Source organism: Hippocampus bargibanti, linkage group LG22 (genome assembly GCF_051943395.1).
Source record: "Hippocampus bargibanti isolate YZ-2025 linkage group LG22, ASM5194339v1, whole genome shotgun sequence".
NCBI classification, from domain to species: Eukaryota; Metazoa; Chordata; class Actinopteri; order Syngnathiformes; family Syngnathidae; genus Hippocampus; species Hippocampus bargibanti.
The window spans coordinates 2,388,820-2,406,291 of NC_142755.1; the positions used below are offsets into that span (position 1 = coordinate 2,388,820).

Sequence of the window (17,472 nt, forward strand, 5' to 3'; positions counted from 1 at the left end):
TCCACAGGGTTCAATTTCAGGGCCCTTATTGTTTACATTGCATTGATGACTACCAGATCTACAAAGTACGTCCCGCTGAGCAAAATAAGGGCTGTGTGGAGAAAACCAAGGTCTGCAACGGACTACGTTACCTGGAAGGACTTAATGAAGGTCCACAGGAGCGTCCGGATGCCTTCCCCGCGGGATAGCAACTTCACCAGACGCATCACGCGGAAAAGCCGGAAGAAGGTGATGGAGATCCGGGCGTTCTCTTCAGAGTTCTGAAGGCCCTTTTTTTGGACGTTATTGACATTATTTACAAACACACATGCACACGTTTCATGTTAGCATGTAAAAATTGAACACGGCTCACAACAGAGATCCGGTTAAGGGAGGGTTTGTCAATTTGAGAGGGGAATCCACAAGGGCGACAAACAGATCGAGCGATCACACGGTCCGCCGGACTTTGGTAACGGCAGGATGATCTGTGCTATCGCGCACGTTTTAATACGCTTAGCGTTTCCGTAGAGATGGCCATCGCCGGGAAGCTGGTCCATAAATCGAGAAAAAAAGTGACGATCTGGGAGGGAGGTGCCATTAAATCATACCTGGAGTGGCCAAACAACTGGGGAGCTTCACTTGGATTAAGATATGACACCTGCTAGTATAAATTTCTATCATCACGCTTGGAAAAGCTCATTCTCAGCCTTTCTAGTGCTTCGCTTTTACTGTCAAACCCTCTTGTGACAGGCTATTTTTAGATTTTATTTGGGATGGAGTGGTAGGAGTGAAAATTTGGCAGGTTTTAGCAGCAGGAACAGCGGCTTTCTTTTGTGTGCCGGTTGTCAATGCTAAAATATTCAGCCATCTCGCTGAGTGCTATTCGAATATATCTCATTTATTTATACCGCTGTTCTTTCTTTGTGGGCGGGGTCTGTTTGTCGCCCACGTACCGTCCAAACTCTGCAAAAGTTTTGGAACAGATTTTCGCTCGGTCTCAATATACATTAGCCGCTAATATGTGAGAAAAATGGCCGTCCGCTATCTCTGCTGCTCAGTCGTACCCGAACCCAAGAGTTGAGGTCGTTGCATCAAAGTAAGCATGGGGGGGGGGGTGTTGTGGGCGTGGGGGGTGTGACGCAGAGTCAAGGAATAAGAAAGAATTGGTTTTCCAAACACATCAAATCAATGGAAAGATCAAGGACACTAAGTGCGACGGGCGTGATGTTTTGCGCTGATGACAAAGCACTGGACGTATGTAAGCAACGGGTGGGAGGAGGAGAGGGCGGGGAGGAAGCAACGGGCGCCATGGCAACAACAACAACGTCCGCTTGCAAAAATGTCAGACGCAAATATGAAAATATCAGCGGAGCGGCGGCGGCGGGGCGGCGGGCAGCGGTGGTGTTGTCATGCGGATGGACACAGGAAAGGTAGAAGGAGGCGGACGAGGTTACCGTCGGAGCGTACCATTGGTCTTACCACAGGGGGGTGAGAGGAGGAGGAGGAGTAGGAAGAGGAGGACGAAGAGGAGGAGGACGAGGAGGAGTCAGCTGGCTTTAAGGAAAGGCAACAAAGATCAGCAACAGAGCGGCGCCGCGTCAAGCCTGTCGATTGTCTTAATCAAGAGGTGGAGAGGTGTGAATCCAACAAAATAGCGACTGCAATGAGTCATTATTATTATTATTATTTTAAATAACAATGTCTCATATCATCTGGGTCAGGGGGACAATTTAACGATATGACAGCATAGAGACGGGCAGCATCAGGCTAGATTGAACCACATCGGGACTGTGGGATATTACAAAAGTCGCTTTTAGGCCGCCGGGGGGTTGAAATCATGAATAATGGCGCCCGGGCGGGTACGCAGAAAAAGGCGGCGAAGGAGCCGATGATGTGTCTGCAACATTTATGCGCGGGTGCTCGTGGTTTTTATGGGAATGCTGATGGATGGAAGGCCGCCTCTGGAGCTATCTGTTTATCTTGCTGCCAGCTGGAGCGACAAAGCCATCGCAGTCCATGATGGTACACAACGTTCAAGCTGCATTTACGGGGCAAATATCTTTGGCGGTTGCAAAAGGCTCAGAGGCAATGTAACACGTACTCGGCGTGCTGCCAGGAAGAACGATCGTGACGTAAATGAGTGTGTGGGTGGGGTTTGGATGACACTTGGATGGACGAAACAGAATGGACAGAATGAAGGAAGGGAGGAAAGAAGGTAGAAAGGAAGGTAGGGGAAGTAGGAGGCAAGTTATGTGAGCACACAGGTCACTCACGTTGGATTTGACAGTAACTGATGTAGTTTTGTTCCAAAACGTCAATGTTGCTACCTCATTTGGACCATTTTATATTTTAATATACAGTAAAGTCTCGTTATATCGATATTCAAGGGAGTCCAAAAAAATATCGATAGAACCGGGACTATCGAGATATCCGACCCTGTTTGCATGTAATTTTCTCAGTGCGTGCATAGAAATGGTATCGATATAACCGGGACTATCGATATATCCGATATCAATATAACGAGACTTTACTATACATTTTTACATAGTTATACATATAAATATGTTTATACTTTTCATATATTTTGTATATATATTTATGTTATATATGTATATCCATTTTATATACTTATGTATATATAAAACAACAATATAAAATAATCTAAAATATATGTAAAAATATCGATAAAAATATATGTCAAATTATAAAAGACACAAACGCAAACAACCAAAAAAATAGATATATAAATATTTTTAAATATATTTTAAATGATTTTAATAGATATTTTTACACATATTTTAGATTGTTTTATATTGTTTATATTTTTTCAATATTTATATATAAAAACTTGTACATATTTTTCTGTTTTTTATATTGTTAGATTTTATATATATATTATATATATATATATATATATATATATATATATATATATATATATATATATATAAATGTGTTTTAAATACATTTTAAATATATATTCATGTAAATTTTTTATATTTGTTATATTTTTTCTATATGTCTCTCTCTATATATATATTTTATATATTTTTATAATTATATTTTCAATATTTTTTTTGTTAAATTTGATAGATTTGTATTTTGTGTTTATGTTTCGCAGACTATGCTACCTAGGTTACGGTAAAATATTTTATTTTTAAGTAAATTCTTAATTAGTTTTATTTGTAGTTTTTTATAAATAATATAGATGTGGATTTGGTCAAAAAAACCTTCTTGCTTCTGTAGCAATGTTAAAATGAACCTAGAATATGAAAAAAAAGAAAATGAAAACGGGATCTTTTGGAAAATATTTAGCGTCTTTGTGAACCGGATTAACCTCGATTAGAATTCACTCAATTGCAAGATGGCTTTCACAGATAACCAAGATGCATCGTTGGGTCTGGATGTGGTTTCAAATGTCTTCCTATTGAACTGAGTCCCATCCTGGCCCATGTTGAGCCCGAGAGCATAAAGCCATGATAGTCCAGGTGGTACAAAACGACACTTTTCAAGATGAATTTTTAACGTGACATTCATCTATTTGACCAGCGCTACAAGCGACATCATTGTACGACATGATTTGCTTCCCCGCCAGCAGAACTTATTCTCCTTCTATGACTAAATAATGGAGAGTTCGGTCGGGGATTATTGCGCTATTGCTTGCTGCATGCTAAACAGCATTTCTTCTTCTCTTTATTTGTTTTTTTTTCTCGATATGACGGCAAGCATCCGTGAAGTGTAAACACAATGGGCACTCGACATTTGACTTGGGTATTGTTATGCGGCTCCATTGTTGTCCGCCGGGCTTCTACGTGGAGAAAAAAAAATGAATTCATATATACATTTACATATATCTGGCGGGCCCCGTGTGAGAGCATTTGCGAATTAAATTGGTTTCTTGTGCCTCTTACTTGCACAACAAAAATTATCTGTTCTGTGTATCTTTTCACTTCAATTGAACGACACCAGACCCTAACGATGCATCTTGTCAGCTGGCATGCAAAGGGAATGTGCGGGCAAAAAAAGTAACAAAGAAATAAATAAAGAATAAAAAAATTACAAAAAATAAACAAAGTAGTTAAAAATAAATAATGTAAAATGAAATAACCTATAATAAAATACATCAATACATAAAATATCATAAAATAAAATTAAAAAATAAATTCATCAGATCCACTGATTATTGCGCAGGTTTCTGGAAGCTGTGTCCACAAAGCGCTGTTATAGTGCATTTAATGTGTTTCAAATTAGCAAAGCAATGCATCACCAAGGCCTCTTTTTCTGAGTCACTTTGAGCCAATTCGGCCATTGCGGGATCAAATGTGAGTGCGGTGTGTGTTAAAACGGAGGGAGAATGGGCTACTTACGTTCACCTCCGTGATCGCTATGTCAACAATGCTACCCACAACTATCAAGGCATCAAATGCGTTCCATGCATCGATAAAATAATTCTGTGTGGCGATGGAAAGATGACAGAAAGATGACAGAAAGGAAAGGGTGGGAAAAGAACAAAAATGACACTTTAAAAAAATGAAAAGACAAGAAAAGCGAAAATATAACAATGTATACTTGAAATGTCCATAAAATAATAATAATAAACATAATAAAATCAGCATGCGTGAGTGGCGTGAGACAGTTTAATCCGATTAATCGTCACGGAATATAGCCCGACCAACGTTTGCGATTGCCTGACTTGCCTTTATGCAACTTGGTATTCCAATGAGTGGCCTTTTTGGGACTTGAGGAAGGAAGGGGAGGAAAAGAGGAGCAGGAAGAGATGCAGAGAATACGAGAGAGGAGGAAACAGGGTGGCGACAGAGGAAGGGCGGGGGGGGTTGAGGCGAGTACTTACGTTGATTTCACTGAGAATGACGTCTATTATGCTGCCAATTACGATGAGGAAATCAAACACATTCCAGGGATCACTAAAGTACCCCTATACAGGAGGAGGAGGGGTATGGGGGGTGAGGAGGAGGAGGAGGAAGGTTAGAAGGGAAACACCATCTGCCGCCACCTTGTAGCACGTTGAAGGCGGGATCAGATATGTTACACTTCGTTAAAAACAGACACAAAAAAAAATCTGTTGACACAAAATGAACGCGTTGATGCTACACGCCAAGTTCATGAATATGCAATTAAGCACAATTGCGACACGTGTCGAAACAAAATGAAGTGAACTTCGGGAGGCTCGAAGATTGGACGGACTCATTTAGCATATTGCAGCGGCAGCCAAATTCAATACGGGAAGGATAATGTACGCTAACGCTAATTCACGTTCTCCAAATTAATCAGTCATTGGAATTGTTTTTCTGAACCCTCCACAAAAAATACAAATTAAAAATCCATACGGGTCGGTCTCGAGTGTGTAGCACTCGCGCGTTCATCCGCCATATACTTAGACTCGACAAGAATCACTTCCGCAGCGGTGCCTTGAGATAAGAGCGACCCGTCAACCAACTTTTTCAAGATACGAACCCTCCAAGAAGCTTAAAGGGGAGTCGCGCAGGTGTTCCTAACAGCTACGTAGATCAGTGTTTACTCCTGCTAGCTTAATGCTAATGATAAGTCACAATGGGAAAATTTCAGTTGTATGTTACAAGCGTGTTGGCGGAACGGATTAGACTCAAGGCGCCACTGTGAAAGCACATGGAGGCTTGGGTTTGTCAGGGGTATAAGGGGGCGGGGCAAAGATGAAGAGGAACATTGGATGGGTTCACTCATTGGGTTGAATGTAGGACATTCATTTCCATTTACATTAGCATAACCACGTGGCCGAATTCCAGTGCGCAAAAAAACAAACGCGACAAGCGGGTCTCACCCTAGGTTTGAAGGCGATCAACTTAAGGATCATCTCCACGGTGAAGAGCCCGGTGAAGAGCATGTTGAGGATGTTCATGGCGTCGTTGAAATTCTTCGTCTGACCATGGTGCTACAGAACGGAGGTGGCGACAGGCGATTGACGCATAGAGATATAAAAATAGGACTGGGGTAGAGGGTTGTGGGTTTTGAGGGGGGCTCACCTGCATGGCCAGGCAGATGGTGTTGAGAAGGATGAGTGTGAACATCAGGTACTCAAAGTAGGTTGAGTTGACCACGTACCAGACCTTGTACTGGTACGGGTTCTTAGGGATGTATCGGCGCAGAGGGCGGGCCTTCAGGGCATACTCAACACACTGACGCTGTGACCAAAAGACACAAAGTCAGACCTGAGGGACGTTGCTGAAACAGAGTCAGGTTGGTGCCCAAACCCGGGCAGGTCGGTGCCGAAACCCGGTCGGGTTGGTGCCCAAACCCAATCAGGTTGGTGCCCAAAGTACCTAATTTTGGTTCCATCGGAACCCCTTACCTGGTTCTTGTCCAGCTCACAGTTCTTATACTCCTGCTCGCCTTGCTCCTGGAAGGTGACGATGACGAAACCCACGAAGATGTTCATCATGAAGAAGGCGATAATGATGATGTAGATGATGAAAAAGATGGAGATGACCACGCGGTAGTTGTAGATGGGACCCACGTCCTCCGTGTGAGAGTCGATGGCCCGGTATAGGAGCCTGCGAGGATGACCGGAGGCGTTGATGAGCCGAAACGGACAACAAACCGGATGGGGTCCATGTACCGAATGACTGCGTGCGTATCCGTGAGTGTTTTGGTAGTCAAGACACACACCCCGGCCAGCCCTCAAAAGTAGACACCGCAAACAGAGCCATCATGCCTTGGAGCACGTCGTCAAAGTTAAACTCGCTGTTCTCCCACTGTCTCAGGGCTCGTTCGGGTTTGGCAACGTCCCCGTCCTTGTACTTGATGTAGAAACCTCTGGCCAGAGAAACCCGGCGTGAACATGACGTCGCCGTGGAAGTCGGAGTTTATCCGCGAGGACTTACCTGCACTCGGCTTTGGTCTGTTTCGAGTTGTCGGTGCAGAAGAAGAACTTCCCCTGGAGAGCAAAGCGAGATGTTGGAATGGGAATGATTCGACATGGTCGAAATTCGTTCGGTACCTTGAATAGCTGCACGCCGATGCAGGCGAACATGAACTGGAGCAACGTGGTGACTATGACGATGTTGCCGATGGTCCTGATGGCCACGAACACGCATTGCACCACGTGCTGGAGGGGGGGTGGGCGATACAGTCACAATCAGTACGCCATTTCCAAACGTTTCGGTTTTTACAGACGAGGCGCTGACCTTTAGGCCTTTAGCTCTATTGATGGCCCGCAGAGGTCGGAGAACTCGGAGAACTCGTAGGATCTTCACCACGTTGATGGCGCTGGACCTGCAACGCCGTTAGCATTGAGCGGTAGATTTGGCTAAAAATGCAAAAACGTCATTTTTCGGACAAAATTTCTTTAGTAAACGTGGTGATAGCAACTGAGAGTTTTATTTAGCATTTTACCATTAGCTCTAATATCATAAAAGCTACATTCTTGAACCTGTTTATTATGTTTTTGAGACTCTTTGGAGAACCGCAATAACAAATCCGGTTACACAATCAACGAAACAGACGCACACTAATCCACGTAAACAAGACACCCTAAACAAAGAAGGGCAAGCAAAGTTCAAAGGTTGTGCCCCAAACAAAACCAACTAGAATCAAAACTGAATAAATGCGTTGACATTTTGATATTTTTTTTTAAACCAACGCGTGACCTTTCACAATAAAGGTGCTAAAAAACACATCCAACCAAAATGCCAGCGCATCGTTCAACGGGAGTGACTGTGCCGCCGTCTGGAAAGGAGTGTGTAACGTTTGAGTTTGAACATTCCCCGGCCATTTCTATTGCCCGGGAGAGTTGACGTTTTGACTGTGGATTAATTTTAATCATGATAATTAGCAACTAGCATTGTTAAAAAGCATTAAAATGATTTTTGTTGTGTTTTTTTGGCTTTGGCTCCACTCTCCCAAACAGTAGAAATATTAAATCAAGGGAGTGACGGTGACTTGGGTAGAAGTGGGAGAGGGGGTGGCGAGGGGGTGTCATATTCAAATGCACGAATATGAACTTACGTCGAGAAGTCTCGTCTATTAAAAAATTTGAAACAGAGAGTGTAGCATAGCGAGTTAACATGAGAAACATCACGTCATTCTTCGCTGTAAGAAGTAAAGGACATCTTGATTAAGAGCAAACAGCATTGTGGTGTGTGTGTATGGGGAATTTGGGGGGTGTTAAGAGGGGTGTAAAGTTGAGAAAAGTGAGGCCGTGATGCAGGGGGTGGGTTGGATAATTGTCGGCTGATCCATTTTTCGGCAATCAAAATAAATGATTGGACTCACTGTATCCCGGAGGAAATGAGGGAAACGCTGACCACCACCAGGTCCAGAATGTTGAAATAGTTCCTGCAGAAGGAACCTTTGTGGAGGAAGGCGCCGTATGCTGTCATCTGTGGTGGACACAAAATGGCATTTCAAAATAAAATAAAATAAAATTAATGTCCAAGGCCATACACATTTGTGTATTTTTTTAAAGAAAAATAAGACAATAAGTATCAATGTTTTGTTATCCCAAAAATATTTTTGTGTGTATGTACTGTATATATATATATGTATATATATATATATATATATATATATATATATATATATATATATATATATATATATATATGTATATATGTACTGTGTATACTGTATCTACTGTATGTACTGTATGCATGTATGCATGTACGCATGTATGTATTTATTTATTTATTCGTGTATTTATATATTTATGTATTACTTGATTTATTTACATATTTATATATTTATGTATTTTTTCATTAATTCATGTATTCATTCATTCATTTATTTAATTATTTATTTGTCTATTTATTTATTATTGCATGTATTCATTAATGTATTTCTTCATGTATTCATTTGTCTATTGATTCATGTATTTATTTATCAGTCATTTATTTATCTATGTATTCATCTATTCATTCATCTGTTCATCTAGTTATTTATTTTTTGTTTATTTGGTGCGTGTCACATGTCATTTGGTGCACTTGACACTCTCCTGCCTGAATTTGCCCTTCTGCTTTTCAGAATTAATTATTTTAAAACATTTTTATGTTGTACGAAAACACAGATTTTTTTTATGTATCGCAAATATTTGTTCCAAAAATAGAAATGGAGCCGACAGTACCTTAAGAATAATCTCAATGGTGAAAAGCCCCGTGAAGACGTGGTCTGCGTAGCCCAGGATCTACAAGGGAATCCACGAATGAGGCTTATATTTTTTGATATGATATGAATTGCGGAAGTATTTTACGAGCAGTCGTACCTCATTTCTAAAGGAGTCATTCTTAACCGGGTCCTCGGCTGCCAGACTGATACTGCTGAGCAGGATGAAGAAGAGGATGAGGTTGGTGAAGATGTTGTGGTTGACGATTTTATGGCACAGAACCCTGAATCTGTCAAGAAAAAAAAAACGAGTTTACGATAGCAGACATCTTAGCATGTTATCACTTATCATGTCGGTCGGGATGGATTACTTGTTGGTGTGACTGAAGACGAAGAAAGCGCGGGCCTTGGGCATGGGAACAGCTTTCTCCTTGAGTTGGACGTCGGAGAGCGGACGCGGTCGAGGGCCTACAGGTACGTCCGGTTCCTCGTCGTCTTCATCGCCTGTTGGAAAAAAAAAAAGGTTGAGGAGAATGAAGTGATAAGAAACTCCCGGTGATTCAAATTTGCAAGCGTGCGTTACCAATGTAGTCGTTTGCAGGATATGGGTTTTTCTCTTCGCTCTCGTCACCGCAGTAATCATCCATATTGATCTGTAAATAAAGAAAGTGCGCTTGACGTTCGGCCAAAATGACCGAAATAACAACTGAAATTTGATTATTTTTCTCAATGAAATTAAAAAAGCAAATAAATAAATATCTACTAAATTTCATCGTGTGTACCTTTGTGCCAGTGTTGCTCTCGCCGTCCGAAGTGATGGATTTGAGCTCAATCTTCTCCCTTTTCTCCTCCTCCAGAGGCGGCTTCTCGTTGTTCTTCCTCTTGTCAGGAGTGCCCAGCCTGGGAACACAACAGGAACATAAATAAATAAATCCATAAAATGAGCTTATAAATTGAATGTATTACTACTATTATTATAAATTAACACAAAAAATAAAAATAAATAAATAATTACATGAACAGAAAAAATAAATGAACATAAAATAAATAAATGAATAAACAGTAAAATAAATATATGAAAGGTGCTTATAAATTGAATGCATTACTATTACTATTATTCTTATTCTTATTCTTATTATAAAAAACACAAAAATATAAATACATAATTAAATGAGCAGAAAATAAAAATAAACAGAAAATACATAAATACGCAAATAAATAAATAAATACCTAAATGATGGAATAAATAAATACCTCCATAAAAGCTTGTTGATCTCGATTCCATACCTGGCCAGTTTTTTCCTCTCCTTTTCCTCCTCTTCCTCTTTCTGAGCAGACGTCAGGCTTTCGGCGTCGGCCAGATTGTCCACAGCGATAGCCAAGAAGACGTTCAGAAGGATATCTGGCCACGGGGTGATATTAAGGATGCTGCTGAATGTCTCACGTCATTCATCCTGGTGGACTTTTAATGCCAGTTTTGGATTAAAGACGACGATTGAAGACCAAAATCCTTTTTTTTTTTTTTTTTTTTTGGTAAGAAACAGTTGGCTCAGAGCAAAATGGCGTTTTTCTCATCACGTCAGCAGGATACAGTTTCCGCAGATGAAGAGGATGATGAAGTAGATGCAAACCAGCATGCCGGGGAACGATGGACCACCGTACGCCATGATCCCGTCATACATCACCGAATTCCAATCTTCACCAGTTAAAATCTGATGAATAACAGCCATCGTGAAAATAAAATGGACGTCGCCATGAAGAGAATTGTTTCCAGATTCGATCGGTGACCTGGAAGACGGTCAGCAGCGACTGTGGGAAGTTGTCAAAGGTGCTCCGCCGGGTCTCCTCGAAGTTGAACTTGCCGCCAAAGAGTTGCATGCCCAGCAGGGAGAAGATGATGATGAACAGGAAGAGCAGAAGCAGCAGGGAGGCGATGGAACGAACCGAATTCAGCAAGGAAGCCACCAAATTGGATAGCGAGTTCCAGTATCTAAACGCAAACAAAGTCAAAAGCCCATTCAGGGTGTTGCAAACGCGTCGGGGGTCCAAATCCCCCCCCCCCCCCCCCCCCCAAAAAAATCCCACCTGGTTATTTTAAAGATCCGCAGCAGGCGTACACAACGTAGCACGGAGATACCGAGCGGTGACATGATCTTGGTTTCCACCAGGATGGTCTCTAGAATCCCGCCGCAGACCACGAAGCTGTCGAAGCGGTTGAAGAGCGAGACGAAGTACGCCTGCGGTGAAGGAAAAAAACAAAAAACAAAACAAATCTCACTAGATTAGTCAGCCATTTTGATTATTTTTTTTTGCCACCTTATTTCAATTTATTTGACACTCCCGGTGTTGTACCTGAAGGCCCAGGCTGTACATCTTCAAGAGCATCTCGCCGGTGAAGAGTGCGAGTAACACCTTGTTAGCGATATCTGAAGCAAGTGAAACACGTTATAGCAATTAACTCATTCACTGCCAGACGTGCAAAAAAAAAAATTGTGTTTTTGTCATTGTCACTCGAATTCCAGGACCCACAGAATATTGAGTTTTAGGATGACATCAACATTCAATGCCGCGTTAGAAACCTTAGTCGCTCTTCTTTCATCAGAAAATAGTTTGTCCCTAAGTTATATAGCTCTGGAGTTATCTGAGCTTGAAATGGGGGCAGATGTACAAAATACAATATATACATAGTGATTTATACAGCGCTTTAACAACAGCTGAAGTTGGAACAAAGCGCTAACATGGACAAAATGCAAATTCTGTTTCTTGCAACATTGCCAGAGGTCTGACCAGCACTTTATCGGCACCCAAGCATGAAAAAACATGAACACATTCAGGAATGGCGCTATAGGTCATATTTTCAATTCCCGAATAAATTAGTGAATGGCAGTAAATGAGTTAAGCTATTATTTTGAATATTTTTATATTTTCTCAAAAAATAAATCCGCAGCCCCCCCGATGCATCTAAAACACGATACCTTGCACGTCAGTTAGCCACTGCGGCTGCTGGTGATGTTCCGAGGCGATGGTGAGGGTGTTGAGGAAAACCAAAAAGATGACCAGCCAATAGAAAAGCTGCGATTTGACGCCCGCCCGACACTTGCGCCTGCACAGCCTGTTCCATCTGCGAGAGTAGCGGCTGGAGAATAACAAAAATAACAAAAAGACAGACAAAAGTCAATTTTCTTGCTATTCACTATTTGCGTATGAAATTCCCCTTGGCTCTGAGGCGTCTTTTTTTTTATTTTTATTTTAAATCCAGCGCAGAAGCCGACATCACGGTTCGGTGGTTTCCTAGCGCGGGATCGACGTTATCATTTCTTTATTTGCTAAATAGACACAAACAAACACACACGAACATCGTTGTGAAGCGGGTGAGCGCAGATGATGGCAAACGACATGTTACTAACCTGAATTTGGATTTGGAGATCCTATTTCTGGAACACAAAGAACAAAATGGATTATACACACAGACGGACGCACAAAACACACGTCGAGACGAAACACGAAGGGTGATTTGACGGAAAAGGGGCGGGGTCAAATCACCCTGTGAGGACATGTAAAAAAAGTGGCAACCAGTCAATGAAGAAGTCAAGTAGAATTTTTTTAAATTAATTTAAATATTTTTTAACTCATTGACTGCCATTCACGAATGTATCCGCGAATTGAAAATATGACGTAGAGTGCCATTCCTGAATGTTTTTCATGCTTGGGTGCCGATAAAGCGCTGGCCATGGCCTCTGGCAATGTTTTTCTTTTCCACAAGGGGGCAGCATTTCCTTTTTTCCATGTTAGCGCTTTTTTTCCAGCTTCAGCGGTTGTTAGAGCGCTATATAAACCAATACATATGTATTGCATTGGATTTTGTACATCTGCCCCCATTTCAAGCTCATATAACTCCAGATCCAGATGGTTTAGGAATTAACTATTTTTTTCTTGATGAAGGAAGAGTATCTCAGGTTTCTAACGCTGTATTGAATGTTTATGTCATCCTAAAACTCAATCGTCTATGGGTCCTGGAATTTGAGTGACAATGACAAAAACCCTGGCACTGGACTAGATACATTTTTGCACATCATCTGGCAGTGAATTATTATTATTATATATATTTTTTGGTGATTGCCACCTGGAACATCAACACAAACATAAGACTGAGGACAAGCGGGAAAAAAAAGAACCAAACACCCCCGTACGAGAGATAGAGAGTATCAAGAGATCAGCATGAGCGCCGTCTCCATGGTGACGACAAGGATAAATAGTCAACTTCTTTATTGTTTACGCTTGTATTTGTAGCGTTGACGAACCCTGGAGTATTTTACTGTCGCTTTGGAAACAAATTCTGGCATACTTTTTTTTTTTGGGGGGGGGTTGGGAGGTGAGTCTTTTTTGGCTCAAACAAAATACCCACAAACAGCCAAACAAAGACAAAGTAACAGATGGACAATGAGAGGAGAATAAAAATAAATAAATAACAACAGTGTGGAATGGGTGGGCAGATCCGGAGTGGGGGGGTTGAAGCAAGAAAATGAACGTAAATGAACTGGTTGAGGTCAGGGGGAGCGGCCCGCCCAAATAAAAGACAGTCGATCAGAACCAGAGGGGGAGTGAGCAAGAAAGGCTTTTATTTTGTTAACTATGTGATGAGATGATTGACACCCGGCTAGTTTACAGTTTGGCACACCTGGAACGAGAAAGAAATCATGTCCAGTTTGCAAAGCGGCTCAGGAAGACTTACGCTAGGCGGGTGCAGCAGGTCTCCCCCTCCACGTCACCTCCGGGGACGTTGTCAGTGTTGACCGATTCATTCTCACTGGCCGGCATGCTCACTAGCAGACACGGGAACATAAGCGCACAGTTAGGAAATAATATTTTCAATTAAAAAGAGAAAAAGTATCACCACCTTCTGGCACCTCTAAATAAATAAAAAATAAAATCAGGAGTCGGATGCTGCATGTGAATCATGTGAGATATCGCATGTGCAAAATAAGGCGTCAGTCACATGAAAAAAAACATAAATAAATAAATGACATTTAAAATTAAAATGAAAAAACTAAAGCTGCAATTAAAATTCAAACTAAAGCTACAATTGCAATTAAAATTAGAATTAAAATAAAATTTTAAATGAAACTGAAAATTAAAATGAAAACAAAAGCTAAATCTAGTATTAAAATTAACATTAGCATTAAAATTAACATTGACATTAACATTACCATTAACATTAAAATTAAAGCGACAATTAAAAAAAATAATTAAATTAAATTAAAATTAACATTAAAGCTACATTTGCAAATAAAATGAAATTTACCCCATTTACGCCAAGCGTGTTCATATAAACACAGATTAATTCATTAAAAAAAAAATCAACAATCAAAACAAGAGTATCAAATAGGTCCAAATAGAGGATATAATTAACAATAATATAATTATATATCATTACTAATAATTAATGTAGCAAGAAACAACATTAATGCATTTGAAAAGGAATTAATCTTTGTTCATACGAACACTCGGCGTAAGTGGGTTAAAGTTAAAATTGAAATCAATCAATAAATCAAGGACAAGCACTGGAATGGGCCTTGAGTCCTGCCAAGAAAAGTACTCGAGTAGTTTCTCCGGAGAATAAACACAGTTCCCTTGATGAGACTACGGAGCTCAGATAAGTAGCCCTTCCACATGTGGCCATGGACACGTGTCAACGGCTCCACGCGGTGGACTCTCCCGAGGCCGAAAACCTTTGGAATCCAGTGCCTGAACTAGTTTAGTACCTATAGTTGGAGTCGGCCCCCGAAGACCTGAACCGCTGAACGCGTGAGGACGGATGGGGAAGGGAAACGGTCGCAAAAGAGGACTCACGGTTTCTGGGTTTATCATCATCTAGACCTTCCTCTTCATTCTCCGGATCGATATCTTCAGCCTGAGTGATCCAGTCGAGGTAGCCCTAAATTCGTAAAAAAAAAAAAAAAAAAATTCATAGGCGTCCCAAGACTTTTGTCCAGATGAGTAAAACCCCAACCTTGAGATCCTCCTCCAGCTGTTGTTTTTCTCGTAGTTTCTGGAAATCGCCGCGTGCTTTGGCCTTCTCCCTCTCCTTGGAAAACTCTCTGGGAAGGAGGACGGACGGTGCCAGGATGCACACCCAGGGAATCATCGATGGCGAGAGGAACAGAGACAGGAAAGCAAATCCCGGGGTGAAAGTCTTGTTCAAACACAAAAAAACGCATTTTGGGCTGGGGGGCGCCTCTGAAAAGCGGGAAACCTGTCAAGGGAAAGAGCTACAGAGTGTTAGTGAGCAAATGCGAAATGACTCCCCTTTCTTACTTGTTTGCATTCCCAATAAACATCTGATGCTATTTTGAAACCATTTTTAACTCATTCACTGCCAGACGATGTCACAAAATGCGTCCACTCCAGTGCTAGCATTTTTGTCATTGTCACTTCAATTCCAGGACCCACAAAATATTGAGTTTTAGGACAACTTAGAATACAATACAGCGTTAGAAACCTTAGGCAGTCTTCTTTCATAAAAAAAAAAAGAGTTAATTCTTAAGTTATATGGGTCTGGAGTTATATGAGCTTGAAATGAGGGCAGATGTCCAAAATAGAATGCAATACATACATACTATTGGTTGATATCGCGCTTTAACAACAAAGCGCTAACATGGAAAAAAGGGAAATTCTGCCCCCTTGTGGAAATATTGCCATGGCCAGCACGTTATCGGTACCCAAGCATGAAAAAACAAAACCATCTGTTGTCCGTTTTATGTCACCAAGGCCAAGTGCAGCCTGTAGCCTTTTGCTAACCCTCAACATGCACCACAAACATGACACTCTGTAATTAGCTAGCTAGCTAGCTTTCTATCTGAGTTACTTCCGGGTTGAGTGAAGGCCTAGCTGGCTATCTGTTAGCTATCTATTAGCCAGGTAGCTTCCTATCTGAGTTACTTAGCTATCGAATTAGCTGTCTATTAGCTAGATAGCTTTCTATCTGAGTTACTTCCGGGTTGAGTGAAGGCCTAGCTAGCTAGCTCTCTGTTAGCTATCTAAAAGCTAGCTAGCTCTCTAGCCGAGTTACTTCCGGGTTGAGTGAACGCTGGCGCGTGTGGCTGCCGCTGATCACCCACAAAAAAACGTACCCTGTGACTGTAAAGTAACCTTGAGAGTTTTGAAAGGCGCTTATAAATGAAATGTATTATTATTATTATTATTATTATTATTATTATTATTAAAACCCGAACAAATTAGGAAATGACGCTGTGTCATATTTTCAATTCCCGAATACATTCGTGAATGGCAGTGAATGAGTTAAGCTACAATAAGATTTTTTTTAAACCTGAAAAACATGCAAATTTTTATTTTTTTGGGGGGGCTTTGAATGATAGAAATGAGCGAAGAGGTTAGTCCAAAGCGATCTGGAACCCTTTCCCTTACCCGCTCAAAACCCCCAGAACCAAGTTAAGCACAAAGAAGGATCCAATGATGATTAAGGTGACAAAATACACCCACGGCCACTTGTAGCCGACGGCATCGTTCACCTGGTGGAGAGATGAGGGGGGTGGTGAAGGGTCAGTTGGGGGGTGGGTGGGATAAGGTTAAATCTTGAATTGCTCATAGAAGTGTCACTTGCGGCAGATTGTCAGCTTCGGAATTCATGAATATGCTCATTTTTAAGAACGGCGGCGCGCGACGGTGGCATAGGTGGGGTTGAGGGGGGGGGGGCGAGCTGGAGGGTCAACCTGAAATGGGTTAATTGCCCCTTTAATTAATGACTTTGTAGAGAAGACATTATAGTCAGACGTCGTGCAGCAAGACTTCCGCCGGCCGAACGATGTCTTTCCCCGAAATTTGCAGATATTTTGATCCAAGTAGATTTTTATTTTCAGATCCAGTATTTTTACATTTAAAATCATATTAACATTTCTTTTGGAGGGGTATATAATCCAGAAATATGGACAAACTGCGATACTAATAAAGCAAAATAGAAGTGTATACAACAAGGAGACGTTTTAGCTTCTCTGTAAGCTGCATTTTTTTGCAGAGGATACATAATATATGCCATCCAGTGTAGGTACGTTTTTGTGCGGGTGGTTTTGTGCGCTGGTTTCTGCTTCCACGGCAGGCCCACGGGGTGAATTATTTAAATCCCGGCGTGTCACGACCAGCCGGGCGGTGCTTGTACTCGGCAACAGCAAACCCGGGTCAGCTACCGGACGAGCACTTAGCTAAAACACCGTCTTTGCTGCTTTTATTCCCCATAGGGCGGCGCCGCCAACGTTGCTGACTTAGCCTGACGCGAACTGCGCGGCGTTGACTTGAGAAAACAGACGACGTGCGCGCTCGTAGATATGGAGATGGTCAAAAGCTTGGATGGAGGGGTGGGGGGTGTGTGTGTGCCCATCTGTCCAT

General features: G+C 41.6%; 1 protein-coding gene across 4 annotated transcripts in view; it reads right to left on the reverse strand.

The window, feature by feature from the left end:
* The window catches only part of cacna1c (calcium voltage-gated channel subunit alpha1 C), a 75,857-nt gene that overhangs the window by 10,713 nt on the left and 47,672 nt on the right, over positions 1–17,472 (reverse strand). For 2 of the 4 annotated variants that reach the window (XM_088989190.1, XM_088989191.1), the window contains exons 9-34: positions 15,083–15,170; positions 14,923–15,007; positions 13,805–13,895; positions 12,480–12,506; positions 12,048–12,208; positions 11,425–11,498; positions 11,158–11,309; positions 10,861–11,062; positions 10,664–10,784; positions 10,360–10,474; positions 9,855–9,972; positions 9,656–9,725; positions 9,444–9,576; positions 9,233–9,362; positions 9,095–9,154; positions 8,248–8,354; positions 7,161–7,248; positions 6,974–7,081; positions 6,858–6,910; positions 6,643–6,789; positions 6,326–6,527; positions 6,000–6,158; positions 5,798–5,908; positions 4,832–4,915; positions 1,447–1,533; positions 132–269 (exon numbers count right to left, since the gene is read on the reverse strand). In XM_088989190.1, coding sequence (XP_088845316.1) covers positions 132–269; positions 1,447–1,533; positions 4,832–4,915; positions 5,798–5,908; positions 6,000–6,158; positions 6,326–6,527; positions 6,643–6,789; positions 6,858–6,910; positions 6,974–7,081; positions 7,161–7,248; positions 8,248–8,354; positions 9,095–9,154; positions 9,233–9,362; positions 9,444–9,576; positions 9,656–9,725; positions 9,855–9,972; positions 10,360–10,474; positions 10,664–10,784; positions 10,861–11,062; positions 11,158–11,309; positions 11,425–11,498; positions 12,048–12,208; positions 12,480–12,506; positions 13,805–13,895; positions 14,923–15,007; positions 15,083–15,170 — 2,911 coding nt within the window. Of the gene's footprint in view, positions 1–131; positions 270–1,446; positions 1,534–4,346; positions 4,431–4,831; positions 4,916–5,797; positions 5,909–5,999; positions 6,159–6,325; positions 6,528–6,642; positions 6,790–6,857; positions 6,911–6,973; positions 7,082–7,160; positions 7,249–8,247; positions 8,355–9,094; positions 9,155–9,232; positions 9,363–9,443; positions 9,577–9,655; positions 9,726–9,854; positions 9,973–10,359; positions 10,475–10,663; positions 10,785–10,860; positions 11,063–11,157; positions 11,310–11,424; positions 11,499–12,047; positions 12,209–12,479; positions 12,507–13,804; positions 13,896–14,922; positions 15,008–15,082; positions 15,171–17,472 lie in introns of all 4 variants that reach the window. The other 2 variants (XM_088989189.1, XM_088989192.1) reach the window with 2 other exon arrangements.